Below are 26358 nucleotides of genomic sequence, written 5' to 3'. Positions count from 1 at the left end.
GCAGACATCTGCGAGGCTGTCCTCCAGGGATCTGGGGTGCTGGCTGATCTGTTCTTCCAGGTCCCACACACTCACAGGCTCCCCAGTACTCCAGAGCAGAGCCACTCCCTCCTGCCCCGGGCCCTCACCTCCGTGCACTGACTCTGGTTGATGAAGAAGACGCGGGCGAAGGGGTCCGAGAGGCCGCTGCTGTCGGCAGCGAAGAGGCTGCGAGCCTGGTACATGTGGGCCCGGAGCTGGAACGCCTGCTTCTCTGTGGGGTAGAGCAGACTGAGGCTCCCGGAGCCGGGGCTGGGAGCCAGGGGCGGCCCAGGCCCAGGGGCCGTCACTCACTGGTGTAGACCAGGCTGATGGGCGGGAAGGCGTGCAGGCCCAGGCCCTGGGCTGCCTTGACCTCCTCGAAGCCGCAGGGCAGGCCGCACAGGAAGTCCTTGCGCTGCTTGCTCAGGCCCAGCCACAGGTAGAGCTCCAGCTTGGCCTGCACCGTCCAGCCCACGGAGCCGAAGCCCCGCTTGCCCGGCAGCTGGGGGTGGGCGTGGGGTCAGCTGCCCGGCCCCGTGGGGTGAGGGAGGGGCGGGGGGCCTGGCAGAGGCCTTGGTCAGAGCTGCCCCTGCCCCTCCACAGCCGTCCCACGGGACGGGGGGGGGCGGGGAAGGGGGGCTGGGGTGGGAAGAGTGCAGGGGGGGGCGCGGGCCAGGCGCTGCCCCCTCCCCCTCCTGCTGTTCTCTCCAGCTCTTCTCTGAGCACCTGCTACTTGAGGGCTCAGGCCTGCCAGCCCCAGGGCTGGGGGCCCACTCCCTCCAAGGGGAGGCTGATCCCTTGAAGGAAGCCAGATGCAAACCCTGGCCCCTAGCCCCGCCCCTGCCCCCCCCCCCCCAAGCCTCGCTCCCCTTCTGGCACCTTGAGGAAGAGCGTCTTGACCTTGGCACAGTCCTTGCCCAGTTCCTCCTCAACGATAGAGAAGAGCAGGTCCTTGGAGGGCACCCTGGCGTAGGCGGTGCGCTTGTTGTTGTTCATCATCCAGATGAAGACGTCGGGGATGCTGTGCTGAGGCTGGGGTCAGGGGCGACGGGGGCCGCTAAGGGAGGGGTCCTGCCACGGGTCCTGACTGACCCTCAGCATCTCTGCCGCAGAGGGCCAGGCCTGGGTCTGCAGAGCAGAGGGGACCCGGATGCCGGGTCCTCCTTCCCCTCCCATGGGTGGAGTGGAGAGAACACACGACGGGACGAAGGGCTTGTTCACCGCCCCATCCCCTGAGGGCTGTCAGAGAAGGAGGGGCCTCCTCGGTGGTCCTGCCTAGCCCCTTCCTGTGCAGCAACCCCTTCTCCGCTCTAGTCACTCCGGTTTAGGGGACGGGCACCCCCTCTCCGCGCGCTGACGGGGGCCACACCTCGTCTGCCAGGAAGCGCAGTTTCTGCAGGAAATTCTGGCACAGCCTCAGCTTGTCCCGCACCGTGTGCCGCTTCACCTGTGCCCGCAAGGTCTTGGCCTGCTGCCCCATACTCTCCTGTGTGTGTGTGGAGGGTGCTATGAGTGGGGCTCAGGCCATGCTGCACGGTGGAGGGGGCTGGCCCCGGTGGCCGTGACCTCGGAGGCAGATGTCCCCCCACCACCTCCGGCGCCCTCCCCCCAGCCCCGGTGTGTCCTCACCAGCTCTCGCATGCAGGACTTGAGGCGCTCCCTGTCCAGCCTGGTGCGGGACGAGTGGCCCTGGTCCTTGTCAGCGAGGGAGAGGAAGCGGCTGGGGGACAAGGGGGCAGGGCTCAGTGGAGCCCACGGGCCAGCAGCGGGACTGCAGATACCTCCTTCCTTGCCCAGCTCCCCCCCTTCCAGCCCCTCGCTCCCCACCCTCCCATCTCACTAGCAGCCACAGCTGAGCTCCTCCAGGACACCCCGCAGGCGACGCTCCGGATAGGACTTCTCTGTCTTTATCATCTCCTGCACGTCGTTCAGGCCTTCTTCCTGTGGCCCCGGAGTGAGGGTGTATGCTGAGCCCCAGCCCCCCAACCTCAGCCTCCCCAGACGTCTCCCCCCATGCATCAGGGGACCGTGGGGCTAGCGACCTGGGACCTCTCACTAGCGCCATGCTCCCCCGCCCCCTTCCCTAGGGTCCTGCCACTTTACGGAAACCACCAATTCCCCAGGTTCTGTTTCTTCCAGAAGGAAGAAGCCCCCTCTGGGCTGTGGGGCTGTGGTCCCGGTGGACTTGCTGGGACTGGGAAGAAGTCAGGGCTAGATGGGGGGTGGGAGGGCAGTGCGGGCCACAGACAGAGGGAGTGGCCAACGGCCCCCAGGGGACACCAGGACCGGATGGGCCAGGACTCCTGGACTCCACTCCAGGTAGCCCTTGGGCCCTCCACCCACTCCCGGGACATGGGAGCAGGGACAGGAACAGAGGTCCTGCTGGGGCTATTCCTGCGATCCCCACCCCCTGTCCCCCACCCTCCCCATGGCAAGCTGCTGGGCAGGTTGCCTTGTGTGTTGCAGGGGAGGCTCCCAAGCTGGGCAAGGCCCTCCGAAGCACCCCGCGCCCCCAGCCTGGCCCTGACCAGCTTGTCCGCGATGTGGTCCATGATGTTGGCGTTGTAGAGGCGGCGACGCTGGTCGGGCCACCAGCTCTTGATGTAGATGCAGGGCTTGCGCTCCAGGTAGGGCAGATGGAAGTAGTTCCTGGGTGGGAGGAGGTGGGGGGTTGAGGACTGGGGCCCCCGGAGGTGGGAGGGCCAGGCCATGAGAGTCGGGAGGCGGCAGGCAGGGCCTCTCAGGACCTTCCATGCACTTGGCTCACCTGTCGGTGATCTGGGGCCGCATGGGCGGAGTCGAGGACACCGAGGCCAGGTCCCCACCCTCACCGGCATCTTCATCACTGGAGTTCTGGATCAGATCTACTTCTTCCTCATCCCCAGGCTCCTTCCGGGGCCTAGGCCGCTGGGGCCGCGACAAGCCATCAACTTCATTCCCATAGTTGCCTGGAGGCAGAAATCGGCGGGTGAGGGCCTAGAGTCCTTTCTCCCCAGGCTCCTGCCAGCTGATCCACTGCTTCGGGTTTGTGGGAGCGAAGAGGTGAATCAGGGAGTGGGGAGGGTGCCACGAGTCTACCTGCTGGGACACGATAGAACGCTAGCCAGGGGAAGGCGCCCACGTCCTCCGCCCCTTGCGAAGATCTTGCTAGCGGCCCTGCTGACCGCTGAGCTCGAGGTCCAGCTTCGGGCATGGCTGTATTCCTACTCTGTCCCCTCTCCCTTCTGCAGGGAAGACTTCCTTCCTTATGTCTGGAACACAGCTCAGCCCTGCAGGTGGTACCCCTGTGGGCGGGTGTGTGCCCTCTCGTAGGTACACTGGGTACTATGTGGGTGCTTCGGGACGTGCAAAGGGAAGCGGTCAAAGTTTCCCTCCCCTGCCCCCGCCTGTGGTGCAGGGCCTGGCGGTCACTACCCAGCAGCTCCCAGGCCTGAAGACCCCTCTGTGAGCCCAGCACTCACCTATGGTCACCTCAAACGTGATTGGCTTGTCTCCATTTTTCCGGTCGATCATTGAGGCCTCTAGGAAGGCTCCGAATAGAAAGAATTCTTCCATTTTCCCCGTGCAGCTCTGTGGGGAAGGTGGTTCAAACCATCCCCAAACCTCAGCAAGGATGTTGGGCCCGGTGCCAGGCTTCTCCCTACTCCTTTACAGACGGGCCTTGTGGGCTGATGGTGGGGGACATCCCACCCCATTGTGCCGAGGCCCAAATTCTTTTGCCCTCCGGCCTGGACGTCCCTGGACAAGGACCACCATGGCCAGGAACAGGGCAGAGATGAGGCTCCGTTTGGGGACCTCCAGGCAGAGTCAGGCACAAGCAGTAGGAAGGAACAGAGGCCCCCAGCAGGGTGCGGGCTCCTGCTTCCCTGGGAAGGAGGCCTCGTCATGGGGTCTTGCCCTCTGAGGCAGACAGGACAGCCACAGGCAGAGCCCAGGCCCAGGCTGCCACGGCGGGAAGCAGGCTGAGCTGGGGGCTCTGGAGGACAGCCCAGCGCCCCCCCTCCCCCCCGCGCCCAGGACCTCACCTCCGAGACAGGCGTGGCCTGCTCCACCTGCACCTCCGTGGAGCTGGTCAGCTCAGGATTGGAGGTGTCCAGGATCTCCACCGCCAGGCCCAGCATGAGGCGGGCGCGGAACGACACGCCCTCCCCCAGGCCCTCATTCAGGTCCTGGTGCTCGTCCAGCAGCGTGTAGTTGCGTGTAGAGCCGTACATGTTCACCCAGGCCGGGCCCAGCGTGGGCAGGAAGCCTGTGGGCCACGGGGAGAGGGACAAGGGGCTCACCCGGGGTGGTGGGACCTCTTGTGGGGGCTCCGGCCTGCACCTCCTGGTTGCAGAGCTGAGGACCCCGTGCCTTGCTCGGTGAAATGTCTGAGGCCAGAGACAGCCTGCGGGCCGGCGAGCGGCTAACAGGAGGCTGCAGGGAGAGCTCGCATCTGCTGTGCGTGGGCAGGCTTGGGGCGGCCTTCCCCCTGGCCAGGAGCACTTCCCTGGGTCACGCTCCCTGCTTCCTGGCATCTGGAGCAGGGCTGCCCACAGTCTACTTGAAAGACGGATGCCAGCTCGTCTCAAACTCCTCAGCGTGGCCTTTTGGCCCTTTGCTGCCTGTGTAGATAGGCACCTCACCGGGCATCCCACCCGCTTCCGCTGACCTCCCCCTTCCTCTCTGAAGATCCCCCCTCTGTCCGGGGAGGCCGGCCCAACGCCTCGTCCCTACTAACTTCTCCCGTTTGTCGGAATTTGTGGTCTCCTGTGTGACACAGGGTCCAGTTCTGCTGCGTGTGCTTTGTTGGTTTGGTTTTTGTTCTGCCTGGTTTAAAACAAATTATACCCTTTTGTAGCAACGTGGATGGAACTGGAGAGCGTTACGCTAAGGGAGATAAGTCACACAGAGAGAGACAGATACCATATGTTTTCACTCTTATGTGGATCCTGAGAAACTTAACAGAAGACCATGGGGGAGGAGAAGGGGAAAAAAAAAGTTAGAGAGGGAGGGAGCCAAAGCATAAGAGACTCTTAAAAACTGAGAATACACTGAGGGTTGATGGGGGGTGGCGGGGTGGGTGATGGGCATCGAGGAGGGCACCTGTTGGGATGAGCACTGGGTGTTGCATGGAAACCAATTTGACAACAAATTTCATATTAAAAAAAACAAATTACACCATTTAAAAAAATCAAGATATACTTTACAGGATATAAAATTCACCGTTTTAAAATGTGATCCTTTACATAATAGAAAGTTCGCCGTTCTAAAATGTGCATTTTGGAGGTTTTTAGTATATTCACCGTGTTGTACAACCATCACCTAATTCCAGAACACTTGCACCCCTTCCCCCAAGAAACCCTGTACCTATTCGCAGTTAGTCCCACTTCCCCTCCCCCACAACCACTAACCTACTTCCTGGTTTTACGGATTTGCCTATTCTGGACATTTCGTATACACGAAATCATATAATATGTGGCCTTTTGTGCCTTTGGCCTTAGGTTTTGAGCATTTGGTAGCACATCCGCCTCTCTAGTCCCCAGTGAACACCATGAGGACAGGAATGGATACTTCTCTTGCTCTATATCCTTGGTACCCAGTGCCTGGGTCCTAGAAGGGGTCAGTCCCTACGAGTCTGTAGATAGGGACTATGGCAGCAGTCCACACATACATATATGTAACCTATATGTATACACACATAATTATTTTCATCTTACAGATGGGAAAACAGGTTCAAAGATCACACAGCTACTAACTGTCAGGGCTGGGGTTCAAACCCAAGCAGCCTGGCTCAGGCAGGCTCTGTCAGCTCTGTGCAGACCTGAGCCATGACTTTCCTTTGAGGCAGGGGTTGCTGACCAAGCCCTCACGATGCCCAGGCCCTTCAGGCTGAGGTGTGAGATGGTGGAGGTGTGGAGGTGTGAGGGGGGAGGTCTTACTCCCTCCTTCCGCTCAGTCCCCTCCCCCCTAGCCCAGTCTCCTGCTGCTGACCTTTGTCTCCATCATTAGAAATCTTGCGCAGGTCAATGAAGTGGGTGCCGATGGCCACGTCGTTGACCTTGTCGGAATCTCGGATCTGCACCTTCATGCGCTTGCAGAGTGGGGGGAACAGGTCCGTAAAGATGACCTGCTCATTCCACAGTGGCTCGTAGCTGCTTTTCTGTACTGATGTCTTGCCCTGGTGGGAGGGAGCGAAGGTTAGGGTGTGTGTGTGTGTGTGTGTGTGCATGTACACATATGTGTGGTGTGTGTATATGACATGCATGCATATATGTATATGTATGTGTGGTGTGTGTATGTGTGCAAGTGTATGTGTCTATGTGGTGTGTGTATGTGTGCACATGTATACGTGTATATGCATGTGGGGTGTGTGTGGGTACATGTTTGTGTATGTATGCATATGTATATGTGTATGTATGTATGTGGGGTATGTGTGTATGCCTGTGTGTGCGTGTGGTGTGTGTATGCATGTGTACATGTGGGGTGTATGTATGTGTATGTGGTATGTATATGCATGTGTATATTGTGGTGTCTGTATATGTGCATGTATATTATATAATGGTGTGTGTATGTGCACACATGTATGTATGTGTGCATTCATGTGTGTGGGGTATGTATACATGTGTACATGTGGGGTGTGTGTGATATGTATGTATGTGTGTATGCATGTGTGTATGTGTGGGCTGTGTGGATGCATATGTGTATGTGCATTATGTATGCATGCATATGTGTACGTGTAGGATGTGTGTATGTGTGGAGTGTGTGTATGCATCTGTGTATGTGTGATGTGCGCATATTTGTGTGTATGTGTATGTGTGGCATGTGTGTATGTATATGTGGTATGTGTATATGCGTGGGTATGCATGTGTATGCGTCGTGTGTATGCATGCCCATGTGTATTGTATGTATGTATATGGGCTATGTATATATGCATGTGCTATGTGTGTATGCATGTGTACATCTGGGGTGTGTGTGTGTGTATCATATGTGTATATGTGTGCATATATGTGTACGTGTGTATGCATGGTGTCTGTATATGTGCAGTGTGTATGTGCACATATGTATGTGTATGTGTGTATTCATGTGTGTAGGTGGGTCTGTGTATGCATGTGTACATGTGAGGTGTGTGTATGTGATATGTGTATATGTGTGTATGTGTGATGTGTGTATTTGTGTGTATGTGTATGTGGGATTATGTATGTACACATGGTATGTATATATGCATGCGTGTGCATGTGTGTATGTGTGTGTGGGATGTGCATATACACGTGTATGCATGTGTATGTGTGGCATGTGTGTATCCACATGTGATATGTGTACATGTGTGTATGCATGTGTGTATGTGGGATTGTGTATGTATATATGGTATGTCTACATGTGTGTGCACGCATGTGTGTATGTGGTACATATATGCATGTGTGCATGTGTGTATGTGTATGTGTGGGATATGTGTATGTATATGTGGTATGTGTATATGCGTGTGTATGCATGCGTGTGTGGGATGTGTGTATGTGTACGGGGCATGTGGTATGTATGTATGCATGTGTACATCTGAGGTGTGTGTATGTGTACGTGTGTGTATGGATGGTGTTTGTATGTATGCATGTCTATGTGTATATATGCTGTGTGTGCACACATGTATGTATGTGTATGTGTGTATTCATGTGTGGGGTATACGTGTATGCATGTGGGGGGATGTGTGTATGTATATGTGGTATGTGTATATGCATGTGTATGCATGTGTGTATGTGTATGTGTGGCATGTGTGTATGTGTGTGTGTACTTATATCCGGCAGGCGCTCTCCCCCATTCCAGCCTCTCAGACTCTCCTCCCTTTCAATGCTCCTGCCTTAGCTCTTGGTGTCTAGAACACAGAGGCAGGGAGGACCCCCAACCTGGCCTTGGCCCCAGCCCCTCTCAGCTGGAGCTCCCTTCACCTCTCACTCTCTTCCAATGCACCAGGGGATCGAAGGTGTCACCCGGCTTCTGATTTTGCCCACATCCTCCTCCAGACCCCTCCCCCAATCATCCCGCACCTCTAACGCTTCTCACCCCAAACCCAGCTTCCTGTATCCTGCACCTCAGTACCTTCTGGCCGGCAAAGAAGACTTGCACGTAGGGGTCAACCAGGTCCTTGTTCTCCCCGATGAACGCCTTCTTCACATTGGCCATGAGGCTGGTGTTCATACGGGGCAGCCCTTCTGCTCGGTAAATCTTCACGTAGAACCGGGCCCACTGGCGTTCGGGGGGCACCCCCTCGGGGAGCAGCAAGTTCCTGCCAGTATATACAGCTAAGGCTGTGGTGGCCCGGCCTGGGCACCCCGGTCCTGCCCTGGCGTCGGCAGACCTTTGGGGCCTGGAACAATCTCCGTGAACTCCTGGCCCCCCGGCCCCCCTCCCCCATGCCCCACCGCCTCAGTCCTTCCTCTCCTGGGAGGAGAGTCTGCGGACGCCGACACCAGCCCTGCCCTCGGTCTTTCTTGGAGGAGCTGGGCTGTCTGGGGGTGGGCGAGGACAGGGGTGAGGGAAGTGAGGGGTGGGGTCTGAGGGCCAAGTCCTCCCCAGGGTCTCCTGCTGGGGAAAGGAAGGATTAGGTCAGGTGTCCAGGGGCTGTGGCGGGATGGGAGCCTCACCCTTCAATGTCATCCTCGTCTGTCTCGTTGGCCTTGTGGGGCGTCTTGATGTTGTCCCCCTTGCCCACCACGGCCACGTCACACTTCACGTAGCCCTTCAGCCCGGCGGAGATGTCGTCGGGGTCCGACAGGATGGCCCACTTGTGGTGGAACTGGTGCTCTGCAGTGGCAAGGGGTGGGGACTGCACCTGCCGCCCTGGGACAGCTGCAGAGCGGCGGGGCCGAGCGTCTTTAGGCCCCCGGTCCCCAGCATGGCCAGGAGGAGACAGAGGCTCCCAGAGGGGCGAGCAGCTGGGACAAGGTCCCGCATCCCTGAGTGTGGTGTCTTTGAAGAGAAGACCCTCCAGACTGGTTTCTTGGCCTGCAGCCCTCCTAGCCCACCCCTGCGGACAACCTGCACACAGCTGCCGGACAGAACCTTCAGAGAGGCTTCCCCTCCCTCACTCCTCCTTTCAAACCATCTGGGGCTCGCCAGTGCTTGGGGTATCTAGACCACGGACCTTGGCGTCGTCTGTGGGGCCTCCCGATTCAGCCCTGCCCGGCTCACCCCACTCATCCCGCCCTGCCCCTGTGCTCCTGTGGGGCCTGGCTGCTTACTCCTCTCTGAACAATTCGAGGCGCTCTTCATACCCCTCTGCCTTTATAGCTGCGGTTCTCTGAGCTTGGAATGGCTCCTTCCTACCCTTCCCCCATTCGAACTTCTCTGACACCCGCCAGGGAAGGCTTGTTGGGCTGGGAGGTTGCAAGCACTCCAGGTCTCCTCTACCAGGTACCAGAGGATGGGCGTGGCCTCGTACGACCCTTCCTCATCTCCAGCAGGGAGCAGTGGTGACTGAGCAGTGTCCCGAGGCTGCATCTGATGGCGCAAATGTGGTCCTGCCAGGCTGAAAACAGGCCCCGGTCCCCGGGAAAGCCTACCAGCTCCATAAGATCCTGCTACCACTGACTCCCAGCAGCACCCAGGAGTCCCGTGCCCCTGGCATCGTGCTTCCAGCGACTCCGTGGCTGGGTCAGCGACCAGGGACTCATCGGGGAGGTCAGGCCAAAACAGAGGCCATCAGAGTGCAGACATCAGTGCCCCAGCTGAAGGGGCCATGTGGCTTCAGGCTCCTCTGAAGGGTACCAGGCTCAGGAACAGATTCAGGAGGAGCAGCAAATCTGGCGGTGGGTTACCCTAGCGGAGAGCCTGGACTTTGGGCCCCCCTGGGCCTGGGTTCACATTCTTTTCCTTTCCCTGGACCCGCTATGTAAGCTTGCTGAGCCTGTTTTCCTGCCGGTGAAACGCAGTGATGATGTCTACACGGGGCCGTGGGGGGTAGGCCCACTGGGACGGTGTGCGATAGCCGTGTGCCTGGCACTTAACAGGTGCTCCCTGAGTGGCGGTGGTTCCCTCACCGGAACTCTACCGCCGGGAAGCCCAGGGGCCCGCGTCAGGCTCCTCACTCACGCTCCAAACCCCTGCTACCCGTACGGCGCTGGGATGCCTCCTCAAGGATGCCAGTGTCACGCCAGCCCACGGCCCACAGTGGGGACTGCTTCCCCGGCAGGCACCGGATCGAGACTGGCCCTCTTCCCTGCTCCCTACAGCGCTAATGGTCACCGGGGCCACCCTCTGCTGAGGACCACGGCGTGTGTGTGGCAGTGGAAAAGGCTGGCCTGGCAGCCGGGAGACCAGGTTCTACTCCCAGGAGGCTGCGGGCAAGTCTCTTCAGTACCCTGGGCCTCAGTTTCTTCATCTTCATAGAAAAGCTGGACTAGATGTTTTAAGGTCTCTTGCAGGTTGAGTGTTCTATGATTTTGTGATGTTTGTGTGTATCACCTTGGGTCTGGGCTCCGATTCCCTAGTCTAAGTCACAGAGCGTGCACCAGCCGAATGTCTACGAGGTCGAACCGGAAGAAATCGCCTATTTATTTAACTTAATAGTTTAGTGGCACCTTGTCTCATCTGTAAAATGGGAAGGAACGCTGATGCCTACCTCCCTGTTTCGTGAGGGTCAAATATGACACTCTGGGTGACATTGTATTGTCCCTGTCCAAGGGCCCAATGGAGTCGTTATTGCCTCCTGAGTGGTGGGTTCACTTCAGGGACACGGGCTGGGGCCCGGTGCCGGCTTGGATGCCCGTGGTTCCCGAGCTGGCCATGTGCTCAGTCATCATCTGGGAGGCTGAGGGCACCTCCCCTGCCCGGCCCATGCCTCACGAGTCCTCTGGGCCACCCCTCAGGGTTCCCTCACCAACCGCATCCAGTGTCGGCCCGCGGGGACCCACAATGCCACTAGTCCCCACAGCCCCTCATGGCTGTTCTCGGGAGGCCCGGGTCCCTCGATGGATGGTCGGCGGGCCCCGCATCCCTCAGAAGCCGCCACACTGCATTTGTGGGGAGGACAGTGTGGCTCCGTGGGCGTCTGGAGTCACACAGCCTGATTTCGCCCCAGACCGACTGGGTGACTGGGGGGAAGCCCCAGCGCTTCTCTGAGCCCCGGGCCCCTCAGGCCAAAAAAAGGGGGCGATGCCCTTACCCTGCGGGGCTCCTGTGAATCTGGCAGCCTGAACACAGGTAGTCACTGCGGCCGTGTGCAGCACCCCATCATGCCACGCCCCCCAGTGGCCTCACACTGACTTTATGGTCCTGGCCAGGCTTGGCCCAGGGATCACCAGGGCGGGAAGGACGGCGAGTGCCACACTTGCTGAGCTGTGGGCACAGATACTTACCAGGCTGGGAGTACACAGTTCCCACATCCATCTTGAAGGACCCCACCAGGGTACCGCTTCTCAGCAGGTTCTTGGAGTGAATCACCTTCCGGGCAGAACCACCAGCCCCCAGTCAGGTGGGGCAGGGCTGAGGCTTTCCGCGGGGTAGGGGTGAGGTGGTCTGATGGTGGCACCACCTGTCTTTCTGGGCCATGGAGCCTTTCGGTGAAGCGGGAGGGCATTTGGCAGGGCAGGGACGGCTCGCTGAGGCTCAGCATCAATCTCTCCTGCCCTCATTTTTGCTGCCAGGTACGGGTCACTAGGTCAGACCCTACACAGAGGCACCTGGCTAAACAGGTGACAGGGGCCCAAATCAGCCCGGCTGTGTGTCTGGGCACGGGGCTGCCTTTTAACGGTTGGTCCGCCCGGAGGGGTGTCCTTTTGGAGGGCGCACGAAGGTGCAGTTTGAGCTAGTGGCTCCCCACTCACCGAGATCTTGATAATCTTGTCGAACATGACGTCCGGAGAGACGTGGAAGTCGAAGACGAAGTACTAGAGGGGGAAGGACCCAGAGCTGCTCTCACCCAGCGGACAGCGGCTAACGGCCTAGGGCAGTGATGAGTCCCTCCCTCCTAGCAGTGCCCGTTCGCACTCTGGCCATTTCACCTGAGCCCCGAAGTTCAGGCGAGCAGCGGTGGTCGCCACTGGTCCCCCCTGACCCCGCGGCAGGTGGGAGCTGTGTGGCTTTGGGCAGCACCCTGTCTGAATCTGTTTCCTGAGCTGTGAAATGGGAGTAACGACACCCAGCTCAGAGCCTCGGTAAGATACCACAAGAAACCGTGCAGTTAATTAATACAGGCAACACAGCGCCCTTAAGCCACGATGCTCTACTGCCTAGAAGGTCTGTCCTGATTTCAGCGGCGTTGAAATGTAAAATAAGGCTGTGAAGGCACCTAATTTGCTGTAAATGTAAAATGTGGTGGGTGTGAACTGCCTCCCTGAGCTGGGAGCTGCCACTCACCCCCTGCCCCATTTCTCCTGGCCTTGGTGTGCAGGTGCCAGGAACGAGAGTGGGGGGGCAGCGCACAGAGGGACCACTGCGCTTAGGCCAATCGCTTCCTCCCTGGGTCTCAGTTTACCACCCTGGGATAGTGCTCGGGGCTGCCGTGTTGAACTGCCCCAGGGGCACCATCAAAGGGGGGGCGGGGTTTGGAGGCCTGGTCGTGAAGTCTGAACGAGCTGACCCTTGTTAAATGTTCAACCCATGAGTGCACGTGGTCAGTGCCCCGTACACGCCAACTGCTGTGTGTGACGCAACATGTCCGGGTGGCACTGGCCGGGGGCACTGAAGCTCTGGAGAGGTGGGTGGAGATCTAGACATGCAGGTGACAACTGGCGCCTTGGGGCTGAGGGCGGTACCCAAGGAGAGAACGGGAAGGGACAGGTCCAGGGCAGGGCTCCAAGAAGCAGCAGAGGGCACAGGGAGCATGTCAGGAAAGGCAGTGGGGGAAGGGCTGGAGAGAAGGGGAAAGGAACAGAGAGGCCCCCAGGGCGGGGGAGGAGGGGTGGCTCGTGGAGAGGATGGAAAGGGCTGGGCAGTCAAGAGAGAGGCACGTGGACTTATGCTTAGGGACCGCATGGTCTTTGGTGACCCAGAGGAGGACAGTTTCAGTAAAGCCAGGGGGCAGAGATCGAGGCATGACTGGGAAGAGAGGCAGTGGGGACAGCCCACATAGTTGGACTGTGAGTGTGAGGACAGAAAGGGGTGGTCACTAGGAAGTACGTGGGATTGGGAAAGACACGGCTAGATGGAGGGGTGGGTGGGTGGATAGACAGACAGACTTCTAGTTCCTGTCCCTGAGCAGTGGGGTTTCCCCTAGTTGTACTCGGAGAGAATATTCAAGAGTAGAACACCTTATAGGCAAAAGAGGAGCTGAGGGAAAAGTGAAGGCAGAGTTGGGGGCGCTGAGTGGACTGGGTAATGCTAAATTCTATGGGAAGAAGAAAGAGAAGGATCTAGGGCAGAGGGGAGAGGTGGTTTAGGCAGAAGGAAGATGCCAGTGACTTGGACCAGATGTGCCCACGGAGAAGGGGTCTTGGCCCGGACTTGAGCAGTCAGGCTGTTCTAGGAGGGCAATGGCCGTGAGCCTCCCTCCACATGAAGACAGGTCTCGAGCTGGGCAGGAGGCGAAGGCTAGGCCAGCTGTCTCAGAGCTGTGTCAGCCCTTGCAGAGCGAGCTAGCCAAGCTAGAACCAGAATTTTGCACTCTCGGAGTGGTCTTGTGGTCATATTCCTTATGTTTCCCGAGCATATTTCCCTTGTCTAACCACCTAGAAGTCTGCTAAGTCGTGCTGATTGTTCTCATCTCCCTCCCTTGCGTTGAGTGGAGTCAAAGGAAGCTTCCTGCCAACTCGGAGAATTAGCCAGAAGTAGTACACCTCTGGGACCAGGGATATTTTTCAATGAAGAAGAACATGGCATAGGACAAGAAGCAAAAGAAAAGAAAGCCCCTCTTTGGGACCAGGAAGAATCACGGGAAGATCATTTGCAGTGGTGGTTCTCAACGGGGGCGATGGGGCGGGACATTTGGCAAGGCCCGGAGACCGGTGGGGGTGCCACTGGCATCGAGTGGGTAGGAGCCAGGGATGCCGCTCGACATCCCACCATTCACAGTCCAGCCCCTTATGCCAAAAACCGGCCCCAAATGTCCACAGTGATGAGTTTGAGAAACCCTGGTTTAGAGGAAACAGAAATTAAATCAGAGCTACCTGGGTTTGTGAAAAAGAACAAACGTGATAGAGAACAAATTTAAGATTCACGCGAGCGGAAGGAATGGTCTTGGTGCATATAAACATGGGGTTTGGGAAACTGTTTCTAGGCTAGAAGTAGGCGGTGGCCTGTTCGGGCAAAAACTGTCATCTTTGCGGCCCCCGCGTTGCCAGGCATGGGCTTGAAGTGCATCACATACTCAGCAATGTTTGGTTCTCTCCTGGGGGGGGGGGGACTGGGGGAGGGGGGGCGGGGAGGGAGTAACCATCTGCAAAGTGTTACCCAACGCTTCCAGGGACACGCCAGGCTCTGGGCTGGGCCACAGTGATGCAGGAGACCGGGAGCCTCCAGTCCACCAGGGACAGAGACACGAAGGACCAACCGCAATTCAGAGACGTTATTGCCACAGAAAAAGAAGTGCATTGACTTCTGACCCAGAGAGTGCAAGGAGGACCGCTCCATGGCAAGGACACCTGGCCTGGGCTCTGGAGGGTGAGTAGGAGTTTGCTGGGGACCCACAGAGTGGGGCGAGCAGCTCTGTTTTCTTGGGACAGAGGAAGCAAGCTGGACGAAACACGAGGTGTGCGGGGCGGGTGCGAAGTGAGCCTCTGAGTCAGCCAAACGTGGCTTTGCCACATCAAATAACCATGGAAGGCCAGGGGCACCTGTCTCCGTATCCATTAAGGGAAAGCAGACTCTTATCTACGTTGGAGGCTTTTCCAGTGAGGGATGTGCCCTGATGTAAGATCAGAGATGTGGAGGCGGAATTTCCTGACTCCTGGGAAGGTCGCTACGTGGGGCTGGGGGCTGGGGATTTCCTGAGCACTGGTGTCCCAGCCGGGCGGGCCTGTGGGCTTTTTTTCTCTCATGCCCTAAGAGTCAAGGCCAGTGCTCTGGGAGGATCCCCACAGAGGTTCAGGCACCATGGAGGCAGCCCGGCAGACAGGGTGACTCTGGCCCTTAGCATCTGGGCAAGGACTTTCTTCAGGACCTTCAATGTCCCCTCGTGTAAAATGGGCTTAATGAGTTGTAACAGCACGGGCCACGGTCCCCCTTGCTGGGAGCCCTTCTTGCCCCTTGACTCCCAGCTGCTCCTAGTGGGCCTTGGGGGGGTGCCGGTGGCTAGAGCCCAGCCTCCTGCTACATTTAGGGAAGTCTCATCCCCCCACCCAGGGCCACGGGGCACTGACCTCATTGTAGTAGGGGCAGTTAGTGGACTCCTTCATGGATGTGTACTTCTTGTCGTCGCCCACCTCCACGCACACCACGGGGTCCATGTTCAAGCCCACGAGCTGCCGAGCCTCAATCACAGTGATGCTGACCTTCGGGCGGGAGAGGGGGAGGCCAGAGGTAAGCCGCGTGAGCCTTGCCGCTCGTCCTCCTGGAGTCGGGGCCCAGGAGCAGGGAGCCAACAACGGACTTGGGTTCCAGCCCGAGCACTGTCTCTAATCTGCTGTGGATCCCGGGCTCTTTTCCCCACTAAGCCTCAGTGTCTTCATTTATAAGGAAGGGCGTGGGCTGGATAAGCTGGAAGTGTGTGTTGCAGTTACCAGCGGGGAGGAGAAAGGCGCTGGTTAAAAACCAGGGTCTCTGGTGTCCCTGCCAAACTCCAGGCCGGCCCAATCCAACCTTGGGCAGTGGGGCCAGGCATCAGTATTTTCAAAGCTCGCAGGGATTTCAAGTGTTCCCCCAGTCTCCAGGGCTCCACCGCCTAGAGGGCTGCAAACCACTCCCTGGGTTTCATGCGCTCAGGGATTAAGCTTTCTATGTCTCCATTGATGTGCCTTTAATTTCCTGCCCCAGCATCTCTCATTTTAAGATTGCAGGCCTCTGAGAGTGCTTCGTGTTTCTGGAATTCCCCCCACCCACCCCGCTTTCCACATTCCTGGTTTCCCCCTTTTGTTTAATCTCTTTGGGAACCTGAGCCACCTTTGCTGGCTTGACGCTGTGTGTTTTGTAGGTTCTGTGTCTTTTCAGGGGGCGTCCAGCTCCCTGGAATCTTACGTCTATGCTGGGAAGCCCTTTTTAAGTTGTTCATTCATTCAACAAATGTTCATGTTCTGCACTTTGTGCAGAGCCTGATGTGGGCCTTGATCTCACGAATTGTGAGATCATGACCCGAACTAAAGTCAGGAGTCGGACGCTTCACCGACTGAGTCACCTAGGTGCCCGCTGAACCTTCATTTTAAGCCATCAGTTCTTGCTTTGGATTTGGAGGTGTCAGTCCCCATTGGGGTGGCCATGACAAAATAGAAAGAGGCACAGGTTTGGGTTGGCTGGGCTGGCATTCAGCCCCAGACCTTATACATGACCAAGGGTGAGAGGAGGCACCCGTGCAGGCTCACGGAGTGAGCTCTAAGTGGAAACGCCATCCATCCACAAAGTTGGGTGAAGGTTAAATGAGATAATGTGTGTCACAGTGCCTCATAAACAAGCTCTAGAAAATATGAGCTATTGTTATAAATGGCTTCTCAAAGTCTCCCAAATAGGTAGGGTCCTGTAGATGCTTACGATCGTTCTGTTTGACTCTCTCGAACTTGCGTTTCAACAAAACAGCCTGTGCTAAGCTAGTGTTAGCATTTACCTCAGCTCATTCCTCCAGTGAAACTGTGGGCCTTACTTTTTATACTTCTCATCTTGGAGATTTGGTATTTCAATCGTTGTGCTTCGATGCAACTTCTAAATACGATTTTACTCAAGAAAATCATGTTCCCGTTTCATAAAAAAAAAAACTGTAACCATGAAAATGATCATCCACTGTATCCATCAAAGTCTTATAAATATTCCAAGGGCCAAGAAGAATCCACACATCAAAACTAACGCTGTTAAGAAAAATAAAAACTTCAGTGCCAATGAGAACATTGCCAAGAAAGTATACAGAACTGGAGACTGAATATTTACTAATTGAAGCAACACTTGAACTACGAAAGTAAGCGTTTCTATTTGGAACTTGAAGTGCCAAAGGCAATGAAGCTCAGACTCCAGAGCTCTGGAGAAGTTTAATAATTACCATTTCTTCAGGGAGCTAAAAAGGAAATATAGCTAATCAACTTAGCTCTGGGAAGTTGCCTGTGAAGAGAGTAGGCAGGCACTACAAGTCCTTCTGGGATATTCTTGCACAGTAGTTTATAGGGTTTTAACCTCTATGAAAGTTTGTATGCCAAAGGCTTAAAAAAAAAAATCTCATCAGATTTTCCCACAATTAACCCCCTCCATTAAAAAATAAAAACACTTTCTGTAACTCAAGACTGGAAAGTAGACAGACACAGTTTTGGCATAATAAGGCAGTAAGATATGCCATCAAGAGATTAACCTTCCAAATGTGAGCAGTTGGTTAGTTTTTATGGTTTTTATCCAGAGGCCCAGGCGTGATGCCAGTGTTTTTGCCCTCTCCTCCTTCTCAGGACCCAAAGTCTCCACCTTCTTCTACTGAGCAGAGCCAACAATGGTGAGCAACCCTGGTTGGAGCTCTGACACCCAGGAGGGAAAGGGTGGGGAGGGGAGGAGGGCAGAGGGTTGAAAGGAGCAAAGGGTGGGGGCGTGGGAAGAGAAGGGCTCCAGAAGGTGCTGGAGGGGTGGTCAGCTGAGGGGTGGCCCTGCAGGGAAACCTGAAACCATTGAGGTTACTGTGTGGTGTTGGTGGGGGAGGGGAGTGTTATTCCTGCTGCATCCCCATCCCCCACCTGGGGCTCTATGGGGGGGGAGGGGCATATGTCACTTGGACTTGAAATTTAAAACAAATTTTGAATTAGTCAGTCAGAGAAAGACAAATGTCATACGACTTCACTCATACGAGGACTTTAAGCGACAAAACAGATGACCATAAGGGAAAGGACATGAAAATAATATAAAAACAGGGAGGGGGACAAAACAGAAGAAGCTCATAAATATGGAGAACAAACTGAGGGTTACGGGAGGGGTGGCGGGAGGGGGGATGGGCTAAATGGGTCAGGGGCATCAAGGAACCTACTCCTGAAATCATTGTTGCACTAGATGCTAACTAACTTGGATGTAAGTTAAAAATTAATTAATTAAAAATAAATATAAAACAAATAAAACAAATTTTGAGGGAGGGGATTGGCCATCCTTTCCTTCCATTCTCCAATCATCAGCAGAGGACTTGATTTTTCCAGGGTAGAAGATGAGAAGGCAAATAGACCCATGAAGGGCCTGACTGATCAGCTGATCGGGGAGACTCTTGGTAATTGCCTATTCAGCCCTCTCCTTCCAAGATAAGGGGCCTAATCCCCAGGTGGCTTCATGAGGCCGTCACAAGGAACAGTGCTGACTGTAAACCTATACCTCTGTCCTGGAAGAACCCAAGAGTCATGGTGCTCTGTGACCTGCTTCCAAGGGATCCGATTGTGCCGCAAGAACATTGGCAGGGAGCTGGAGACAGCAGGTGGCAGGCCTGTGAGAGCTGCCCTTCTGAAACACCCTTTGCCTTTTCTCATCTCCAGATGGCTGAGATGGGACATGGCCAGATATGCATTTTGAGAAGATCAGTCCAGTGGTGGCATAGAGGTTGGAGTGGAGGACGCATTATGAGGGTGGGGAGATCAGACAGGAAGTGGGTGCAATATTGCATTTGAGGCTGGGGTTGAGGGTCAGTGGCAGGGAGATGATACAGAGGTGAGAATGTATTAGGTCTTGGCACCGAGAAGAGAGGGCAGGGAACACACTCAGGACCCCATGACCCACCGAGAACATGTCTGCTAAGTGCTCAGATTTGCTCACTCTGGTGGGGGAAACTGCATATTCGCTGGGATGAGAATGTGGCTTCTCACCTTGGAGATGCCAATAATCAGGAAAGGGTTTGCACATTACATACATTCTAACCAGAAGAAACAAAGGGGATGGGTATGCCATGGCCTTTTCCCTGTTCCCAGTCCTCGGGGTCCTTCCCAGATCTGAGTTCATCTAAGTCCCTCTCCTCCCACAGCTGGGTGCGCTTTCTCAGGTCTTTCTAACTGGGCAAAGCCAAGTTCTCCAGAGAGTGACATTCCTTTGGTAGGTTTTCTTGCTTTCTACATTGTATTTATTGGAAGTAAGAATAAATCCACGCTCGTACCCTCAGAGCGCTCTGTCCAAGTGTGTCGATACTTATAGTTGAGATGTGAACGAGCCTGTCAGAAAATACTGTGTTACTCGGTTAAATACGGCAACTGTTCTGTTCAATTCAGGATGTTTGCAAAGTCTTTGGCAGGGAAACTGGGGTCCACTTAATAAAGGTCTCTGTCAGGAAGCAGTTTGAAAGAGCTTTGAAAACAAGCAGTAAGTAGTAAGCCAAAGATAAATGGGGGGGGGCGGGAACCAGAGGGGGTGACTGTCCAAGAGGCTCAATTAGAAAGAAATTAGTCACTCGGACTGCTTCGGTTGGACACCCTTGCACTTGAACCCTGAGTTGACCTTTGAATAACTGTGTGACCTAGGGTAAGCTCCTTACTCTCCTTGTGCCTCAGTTTCTCACCTATGAAAGGTAGTAATACTTATATTTAGGAGGGTGTAAGAATTATATTAACTTAAATGGAAAACACATACACACACACACACACACACACACACACACAGTTCCTAGCATAGTACCTGTAAGCCTTCTAGAAAATAACAGTTATATTAACCATTTTCTATGTGCCTTTATGTGGCAGGCCGGTGACACTGTAAAGGAAACAGTATCTGGAAATACAAAGACAAACAGATCTTTGTCCTTTGGAATTTTCCTGTTCTCAGAAAACAGAGGAGCAGAGCCCTGGGCCCAGCCCCCTAGAAAAGCCTTCAAACGTCTTACGATATTCTGTGTTTGGGTTTTGGCGGAGAGGTGAGGGGGCGGCATTTCCCAAACCTCCAAGGAGCCCAGTGGCTTGAGGCTGTCTAAACCACAGGGCCAGGGCCAGGGCCACTTGACACTGCTTGGAGCTAATTTTCAAGCACCTGGAAAGATGGCCACCAACTGGTTGAAAACAAACTGAAGTGAGGATTAAGGGAGACAAGGTGTGTCCTTGAGAAAACATGACCAGATGCACCTGATACAAAGACAGATACCTCCTCGTCCTTTATATCATCACCTGAACGAGGTGGCCGGGGGGCTGTCGCCTTGAAGAAGGGGTGGTGTGCATAGGGTCGGGGAGATGAGCGTTCAGAGATAAAGCTCTAACCTGGGAGAGGAGGCTCACTCTGATTCTGGGCCCGGGTTCTGACACTTTGGGCAGGCGCTACAGTGGTAGCCAGGCGGGGTCTCCTAAAGGCTGTTTCCTCTGACCAGTGAGCACACTCACTCAGTCCTAGGAATGCCCAGGCCTCTGACCCATATCTGGGTCTTGTTAGACCCCAAGTGAAGGGTCTAGAGCAATGGGTCATCCATGGGCCCTTCCTGTTTCCAGTTTATAAATAAGTACGAGGTGCTTCTGGCTTGTACGTTAGTCCATCGTGGATTGTGTTAGTGTAACTGAGTATCTCAGGCTCTGATCAACTCCGCAAGAAGAAACAAAATTGGGGGTGTGGCCCTGCAAAGCCCATGATCGGGCCCCAGGCCTGGAGGGCTGTACTGGGGTTCAGACAAGCTGTGTGGCCCTCTCTCAACAGCTCAGCCCTGCTCGTGACACATCCTGCCTGCACTGTGGCCACATTAACAATCCTACAGCTTCAAATTTCTCCCTATCTCAGTCATTTTGTCTCCAGTTTTAGAAACATACAAACAGAAACATTAAGCGTTAATTTCAGAGACCAGAGAAGAAAAAGAAAAAAAAAAAAAAACCCACCCACATTCTCACCATCTATGGATAACCAAGATTGACATTACATTACTTCTGGCATTACAAACAATGGAAACAACAATCTTAAAAAGCACATCAAAAAATCTTTCTTCAGAGACGTATATGATAGATAGTGGTGCCCCTTGGTCTTTTTAGGGTTTTTCCAGGTCCCTCCAACTTGATGAAGTCCATTGCTGGACACAAAGTCCTCTGCATAAGCAGAATTCTCAAGCTCTTTAGGTTTGTACCTCTCTAGTTTCGAGTGCCTGCCGGAAACGAGCTTAGTTTGGGAACTTACACTGAGCTTGTGGTTCTCTGTGACCCTCAGACCCATGCATCCAGAGTCTATAATGCACGCCTTGGGGCGCCTGGGTGGCGCAGTCGGTTAAGCGTCCGACTTCAGCCAGGTCACGATCTCGCGGTCCGTGAGTTCGAGCCCCGCGTCGGGCTCTGGGCTGATGGCTCAGAACCTGGAGCCTGTTTCCGATTCTGTGTCTCCCTCTCTCTCTGCCCCTCCCCCGTTCATGCTCTGTCTCTCTCTGTCCCAAAAATAAATAAACGTTGAAAAAAAAATTTATAATGCACGCCTGGCCAGAACCACCCACTGGAGTGGAGTCTCAGAGCGATGCCTCTAGTTGCCCCGCCTACCTGGTAATCCACGGGCCGCCCGGCACCTGGCACCATCTTAATGTCTGGCTTGGATCTGAGGAGGAGAAGGTACCGTCAGGCCCGGCGTAAGGGGATTGCTTGCAGGGGAGGAGGAGGGCACTGGCACTGGTTGGACCTTGGCGAAGGGCAGAGGACAGAATCATGGTATTCGTATACTCCAAGACTGTCCAAAAGAATGGGGATTAATTGTTTTCAGAGGCCCCAACAGAGAGGATTAACGGCACAGTGACGGAGAGATAGACAGTAGGTCAACAGGTTCAGATGTGTGCGGGGCAGCTCTGTGATCCCCCTTGGCCCTCGGGCGTGCAATGACTTGGGAGCAGCCTCCTGCCTTTGTAGGAACAGCGAGTGAGAGACATCCGGGAAAAGAAGAAAGGGGCAGGGTTAGGAAGAAGCCACCCAGGGACCCTGGTTCTTCCCCATCCGAATTCCACACACGGCAAGCTGGGTCCTGCCTGAACAGGCGGAGGCGGTTTGGGCTGCGGGCTCCCGTGTGCTCACCGTTTGTTGGAGACATTGGTGGTGAGAGCTGTGACAGAGGCCAGAGACACAGAGTCAGGGTCCAGCCCATCCCCCAGCCGAACGGCCAAGCGGTCAAGGTCTTCCATCTCCAGCACGGCCGGTTCATCTGCAGAAGAAAGGCCATTAGGTGGGCTGGATGGTGGAACAAGTGACTGTCTTTCCCCTTGCGCTTTGCTATCCAGGAAGCTAACAGTCAATTTCCGGGCTTCCTTGGCAGTATCTGCTTAGAATGTATGGCCCGTTTATCCGCAGTGTTTCCCACCTGATCTTGATCTTTGATTTTAATTGATATTATATCTAGTTTCGCTTCTTAAAAATTTTTTTTATTTTTTTAAAGATTTTTTTTTTAAAGCTTATTTATTTAAGCCATCTGTACACCCAACCTAAGGCTCAAACTCACGACCCTGAGATCAAGGGCCATATGTATGCTCTCCTGATTGAGCCAGCCAGGTACCCCTAGTCTTGCTTTTGTATTTTGATTGAATGTAACTCTTGTTGTGTATTTCTTACATAAGCACTGAATACCCTTTGTGGAAGAAGGGAGGGGCAATAAAAAATCCATACTTATGTACCTTTCAAACGATGGCTACTGTTTATCAAGAGGCTACTCTATGCCAGGCACAATGCCAGGCACTTCGTGCACGTATCTCTTGTCCTCATATCCATGTATTGTCAAGATAGGCACTATTCTCACGTCACAGATTGGGAAACTGAAGCTTAAGAAGTAACTCATCCATGTAAAATAGCCGATGGAATTCAGACCCTAACGCTGCGCTGAGGTGTAATATCCAATGAGATGAAGAATTGACCATACTGAGCAACCACGGAAGAATGGTAGGTTTGGGCCTCTGCCAGCAGCCATACCCCTCCAGTCTGAAGGAGAAGGGCACCGCTAGAATTGGCATGGTGGCAAGAGGGAGAGAGATGCAGGGGCCAGTGGGCCACCCAGGGGATGCTAAGGGGGGAAGCCAGGAGCTCTGAAGGAGGGCATGTGATCAATAGACTTGGGTGGGAAAGCTCCGCATTGCTTCCTTATCTGATCCAATTCTCTCCCGTCTTCTCCCGATCCCCCCCCCCCCCCCCCCGCCTCCTTTCTAACAGCTGTCTTGCCCTGCCCCCAGGCTGCTGCTCCCGTGGCACCAGGGCCACGGGTCACTTCAGCCTCCCAGGTTCCACCCTGCCTCTCTCCCCCAGGGCTTTCCCTGCAGCCTTGTGAGAAGGCACGGGGAAAGACAGGGCAGTGAGTCTTGCCACTGGGTAAGCGGTCCTGGGACGCTGGTTTTCCCCCAGAAAGAGGGAAGTGGCCAAACCACTTTCGTTTTTTTCGTTTTTTTGTTTTGTTTTGTTTTTTGTTATTCCCTTCTCTAATGAACAATCTCTAGGCTTCTGTGTGCAGGAAAAAAGGTGGGGGGTGTGGGGAGCAGAGAGGGCACGAGGAGCCTTTCAAACACAGGCCCACCAGACAGAGAGTACTGCTAAATTCTAGACCAGTGGCGATGCCCTTCCCACCCTTTGTGCCAGGAGCGCCCCCTTCCTGAAGACCACCCTCAGGGCCCGGCTCTGCCGGCAGCCAATGGGAGGCTAGGGCCCACCTAAGCGGCCTCGCCGGCCAATCGCAGGCGAGCCTGCTGGGGCGCTGCCCGCGGAGGGGAGGGGTTTGGTCTCCGTCAGGTGCGCAGAGATGGCCCGGGGGTTGGCCTGGCTGGGGGCGCGTCTGTACCTTGTCTTTGGGGTTCCTCCTTGTGGGACCGGTTCTTGCCGAGCTTCATGGCGGAGAACACACTTCTCCCAGCTCTGTGAGGCGAGCCGCCAGAATGAGATGGAGGGAGATGGACGCCGGGAGGAAGACACACAAACACAGGAGAGCAAAACCCGAGACAACACGTAAGAGAAAGGGAACTTCATACTCCAGCCCCTCACGTACCGGTCCTGAGATAGCGTGGGGGCCAACCTTTCTAAAGCGGGAGCCACGAGGGGGAATTAGGGCAGAGAGGAGACCCCACTGCTTCCTTCTTTCTCATGCCTCCACACCACTGAAGAGCGGGTCAGGGCCCAGGGATCAGAGAAGGAGATCTTGGGCTGGAAAGAACGACTTGGAGTGGAGCCCTCCCGGGTCCTGGGCTGTCCTCAGCTCCCTCAGTCCAGTCTCAGAGCTCTGAGTTCCACCATGCCTCCGAGCTCGTCTTCCTTGTCCGTGCACCCCACCTCAGCTGGTCGGGAAGAAAGCCAGATGACCAGAGACAAAGCATCAGGACAGACAGACAGGAACAGGATCAGAGGGGCAGAGGCCAAGGAGGAGGTCTGAGATGTGGTTGAAACCAGCCGCTCAGTTCTCAGATGGCCCTGGTGTGCAACTCTTGCCTTGTCTTTCCCGATCTCTCCGCACCCTCAGATTCTGTCCGGTCCCCAGCGAAAAGGAAGAGATGGGCCCTTTCCTATCTATCTTTGGTGCTGGCTTCCACCCCTTCTTCCTGTCCCTGCTCACTGCGGAATCCCCCCCCCTCACCCCCCACTTCAACCAACCCCCAGGAACGTATGGCAAACTCCATAGTTCCTACCTCTTTCTCTGGCTTGGTGTGGCCTTGTGCCCCCAGGTGAAGGGCCTCGCAGTCAGGGGGGCTGAGGGAAGGGGGCAGGGGTCGTCAGTGTCCCTTCAGTGATGTCCCTGCAGCTGAGCCCGTGATCCCTGGTGCCAGGAGGGACCCGGAGTAGGATCAGCAGGGGGTAAAGTGCAGTATTCCATTACCCCATCAATATTTCATGAGCTGGATACCTGACTCTCTCTTCCCATTCTCCCTCCTCCTGGGTGTGGCCCTGTCATCATGTGGGCTCAGGGGGGGCCAGGGCAGACTCAAACTCTGAGCTCGCCTACAACAGAGCCCACCCACCTTTGGGTCATGCGTCTATCTCCCCGTGGAGGCTTGACTTTGGTTCCCAAGATCCCCTGGGTAATGGGTATCCCAAGATACCCATTATTCTGGGTAACGCGAGGTTGGGCAAAACCTTTCTGTCCTTGTAGGGATGGCCTAAAAGCCTCAAGCCCCTCTACTCAAGGTTGGGGCCAATCTTATTCCCCCAAATCTGGCCCCACCCTAATCCTGGGCCTTTCTTTCCTCTTTGCTCTCTTTACTTCCGGGCAAGACATAGAGGGCTGTGAGTTTGTATCCCAGTGAAAGAGCAATCAAGAACCCTTCCATGGGCAGCAGCTCACAGTTTAGGAAACACTAGTGTGTTCATGGCTTCCTAAAAAGCCATGAGGTGGGTCAAGGAAGACTGAGGTAACACTGATGTGTCTATACCGGCCAGCATCGTGTTGTCCGGAACATAACAATGGAGGAGAAGGGAAAGAAGGGAAAGAAAGTGTCTCCCCTTCTAATAAGGGGAGGTATCTATACATATGCCAACACGGCATTATATAATTTTTTCTTGAGCAACTACTATGGGCCAAAGCCTTTTCCAGATGTTTACTCATTTCATCTTTATAGCGATCCTGGGAGGGACATATGCTTCTCTTCATTCAACCCAAGAAGAGACTGAGGCTCAGAGCTAGAGTTGAAGCACACTGCTCCTGCCCCCTCTGCCAGTACTGCTACGTCCTGAGTCCTGTGGGATTGCACTTCTCTGTCAGTGGCGATCCCATCCTGACCGTTCGGAACTTCAGTGAAAAGTTCCCAGGGCCTGCACTTGTAGGTGTACGTATGGGCCGTGTGCCAACGCAGTGTGCAGATGGGGGTGCCATCTGTGAAGAGCCCCACAGACGGCGCCCAGGCTTACAGAGAAGGCGCTCACTCACAAATGGTCTTAGCATCAACGCATTTTGGAAGAGGCTGCTGTGAAAGTTAATGACTGGTAATGAAACGTCACACAGGTCAATGACTTGCGGCTTTCTGACGCTGGTCCCGAGGACCCACCCAAGTGGAAAAGGGCCTGGGGCTTCCCCTGGGCAGTTATGGCCCTTGATTTTGAAAGTCACTTTATTTCTTAAAACAAACGTATTTGGAAGCAGAGATTGAGACTTTAAAAAAAAAAAAAACTATACACTCCTACTATTCTCTCCCTGAAGTCAATCAAAGGAGAAGCCCCTCTTCCCAGACCCTGCCTTACTAACCATCTCCGGTGGACAGGTATACAGGCGGTACTCCTGTGTGCCTGGGGGTATCTCAAAATGAAGATTTATCCCTTAATGAAAAATGTGGAACGTGTCGGGTGAATGTAATGTCCAGAATTCGTACGAATTTTGTTCTTCAGCTCATCTGGACAGCGTGCACTAGAGCGTGATGGCCTCAGCTCTCCCTGCCCTTTGGAATTTTCTGGTCGA

At 55.0% G+C, this 26358-nt stretch overlaps 1 protein-coding gene across 4 annotated transcripts in view; it reads right to left on the bottom strand.

Annotated features, from left to right (window-relative positions):
• Positions 1-26358, bottom strand: part of OTOF (otoferlin) — a 93291-nt gene that overhangs the window by 17492 nt on the left and 49441 nt on the right. For 3 of the 4 annotated variants that reach the window (XM_047068712.1, XM_047068713.1, XM_047068711.1), the window contains 19 exons: positions 23761-23834; positions 22020-22146; positions 21498-21552; positions 15288-15419; positions 11817-11879; positions 11349-11433; positions 8637-8796; positions 8092-8278; positions 5995-6181; positions 4047-4270; positions 3483-3591; positions 2789-2969; positions 2550-2670; positions 1862-1962; positions 1651-1741; positions 1391-1507; positions 901-1053; positions 334-523; positions 129-253 (listed from right to left, as the gene is read on the bottom strand). In XM_047068712.1, coding sequence (XP_046924668.1) covers positions 129-253; positions 334-523; positions 901-1053; positions 1391-1507; positions 1651-1741; positions 1862-1962; positions 2550-2670; positions 2789-2969; positions 3483-3591; positions 4047-4270; positions 5995-6181; positions 8092-8278; positions 8637-8796; positions 11349-11433; positions 11817-11879; positions 15288-15419; positions 21498-21552; positions 22020-22146; positions 23761-23834 — 2482 coding nt within the window. Of the gene's footprint in view, positions 1-128; positions 254-333; positions 524-900; positions 1054-1390; positions 1508-1650; positions 1742-1861; positions 1963-2549; positions 2671-2788; positions 2970-3482; positions 3592-4046; positions 4271-5994; positions 6182-8091; positions 8279-8636; positions 8797-11348; positions 11434-11816; positions 11880-15287; positions 15420-21497; positions 21553-22019; positions 22147-23760; positions 23835-26358 lie in introns of those variants that run through there. The other variant, XM_047068714.1, reaches the window with a different exon arrangement.

The sequence above is a fragment of the Lynx rufus genome, unplaced genomic scaffold (assembly GCF_022079265.1).
Source record: "Lynx rufus isolate CCGP_SWC_20201006 ecotype Redwood Valley unplaced genomic scaffold, mLynRuf1.p SCAF_8, whole genome shotgun sequence".
Classification (NCBI taxonomy): Eukaryota; Metazoa; Chordata; class Mammalia; order Carnivora; family Felidae; genus Lynx; species Lynx rufus.
The sequence above is the reverse complement of the archived record's forward strand: the minus strand, read 5'-3'. Positions and strand labels throughout refer to the sequence as shown.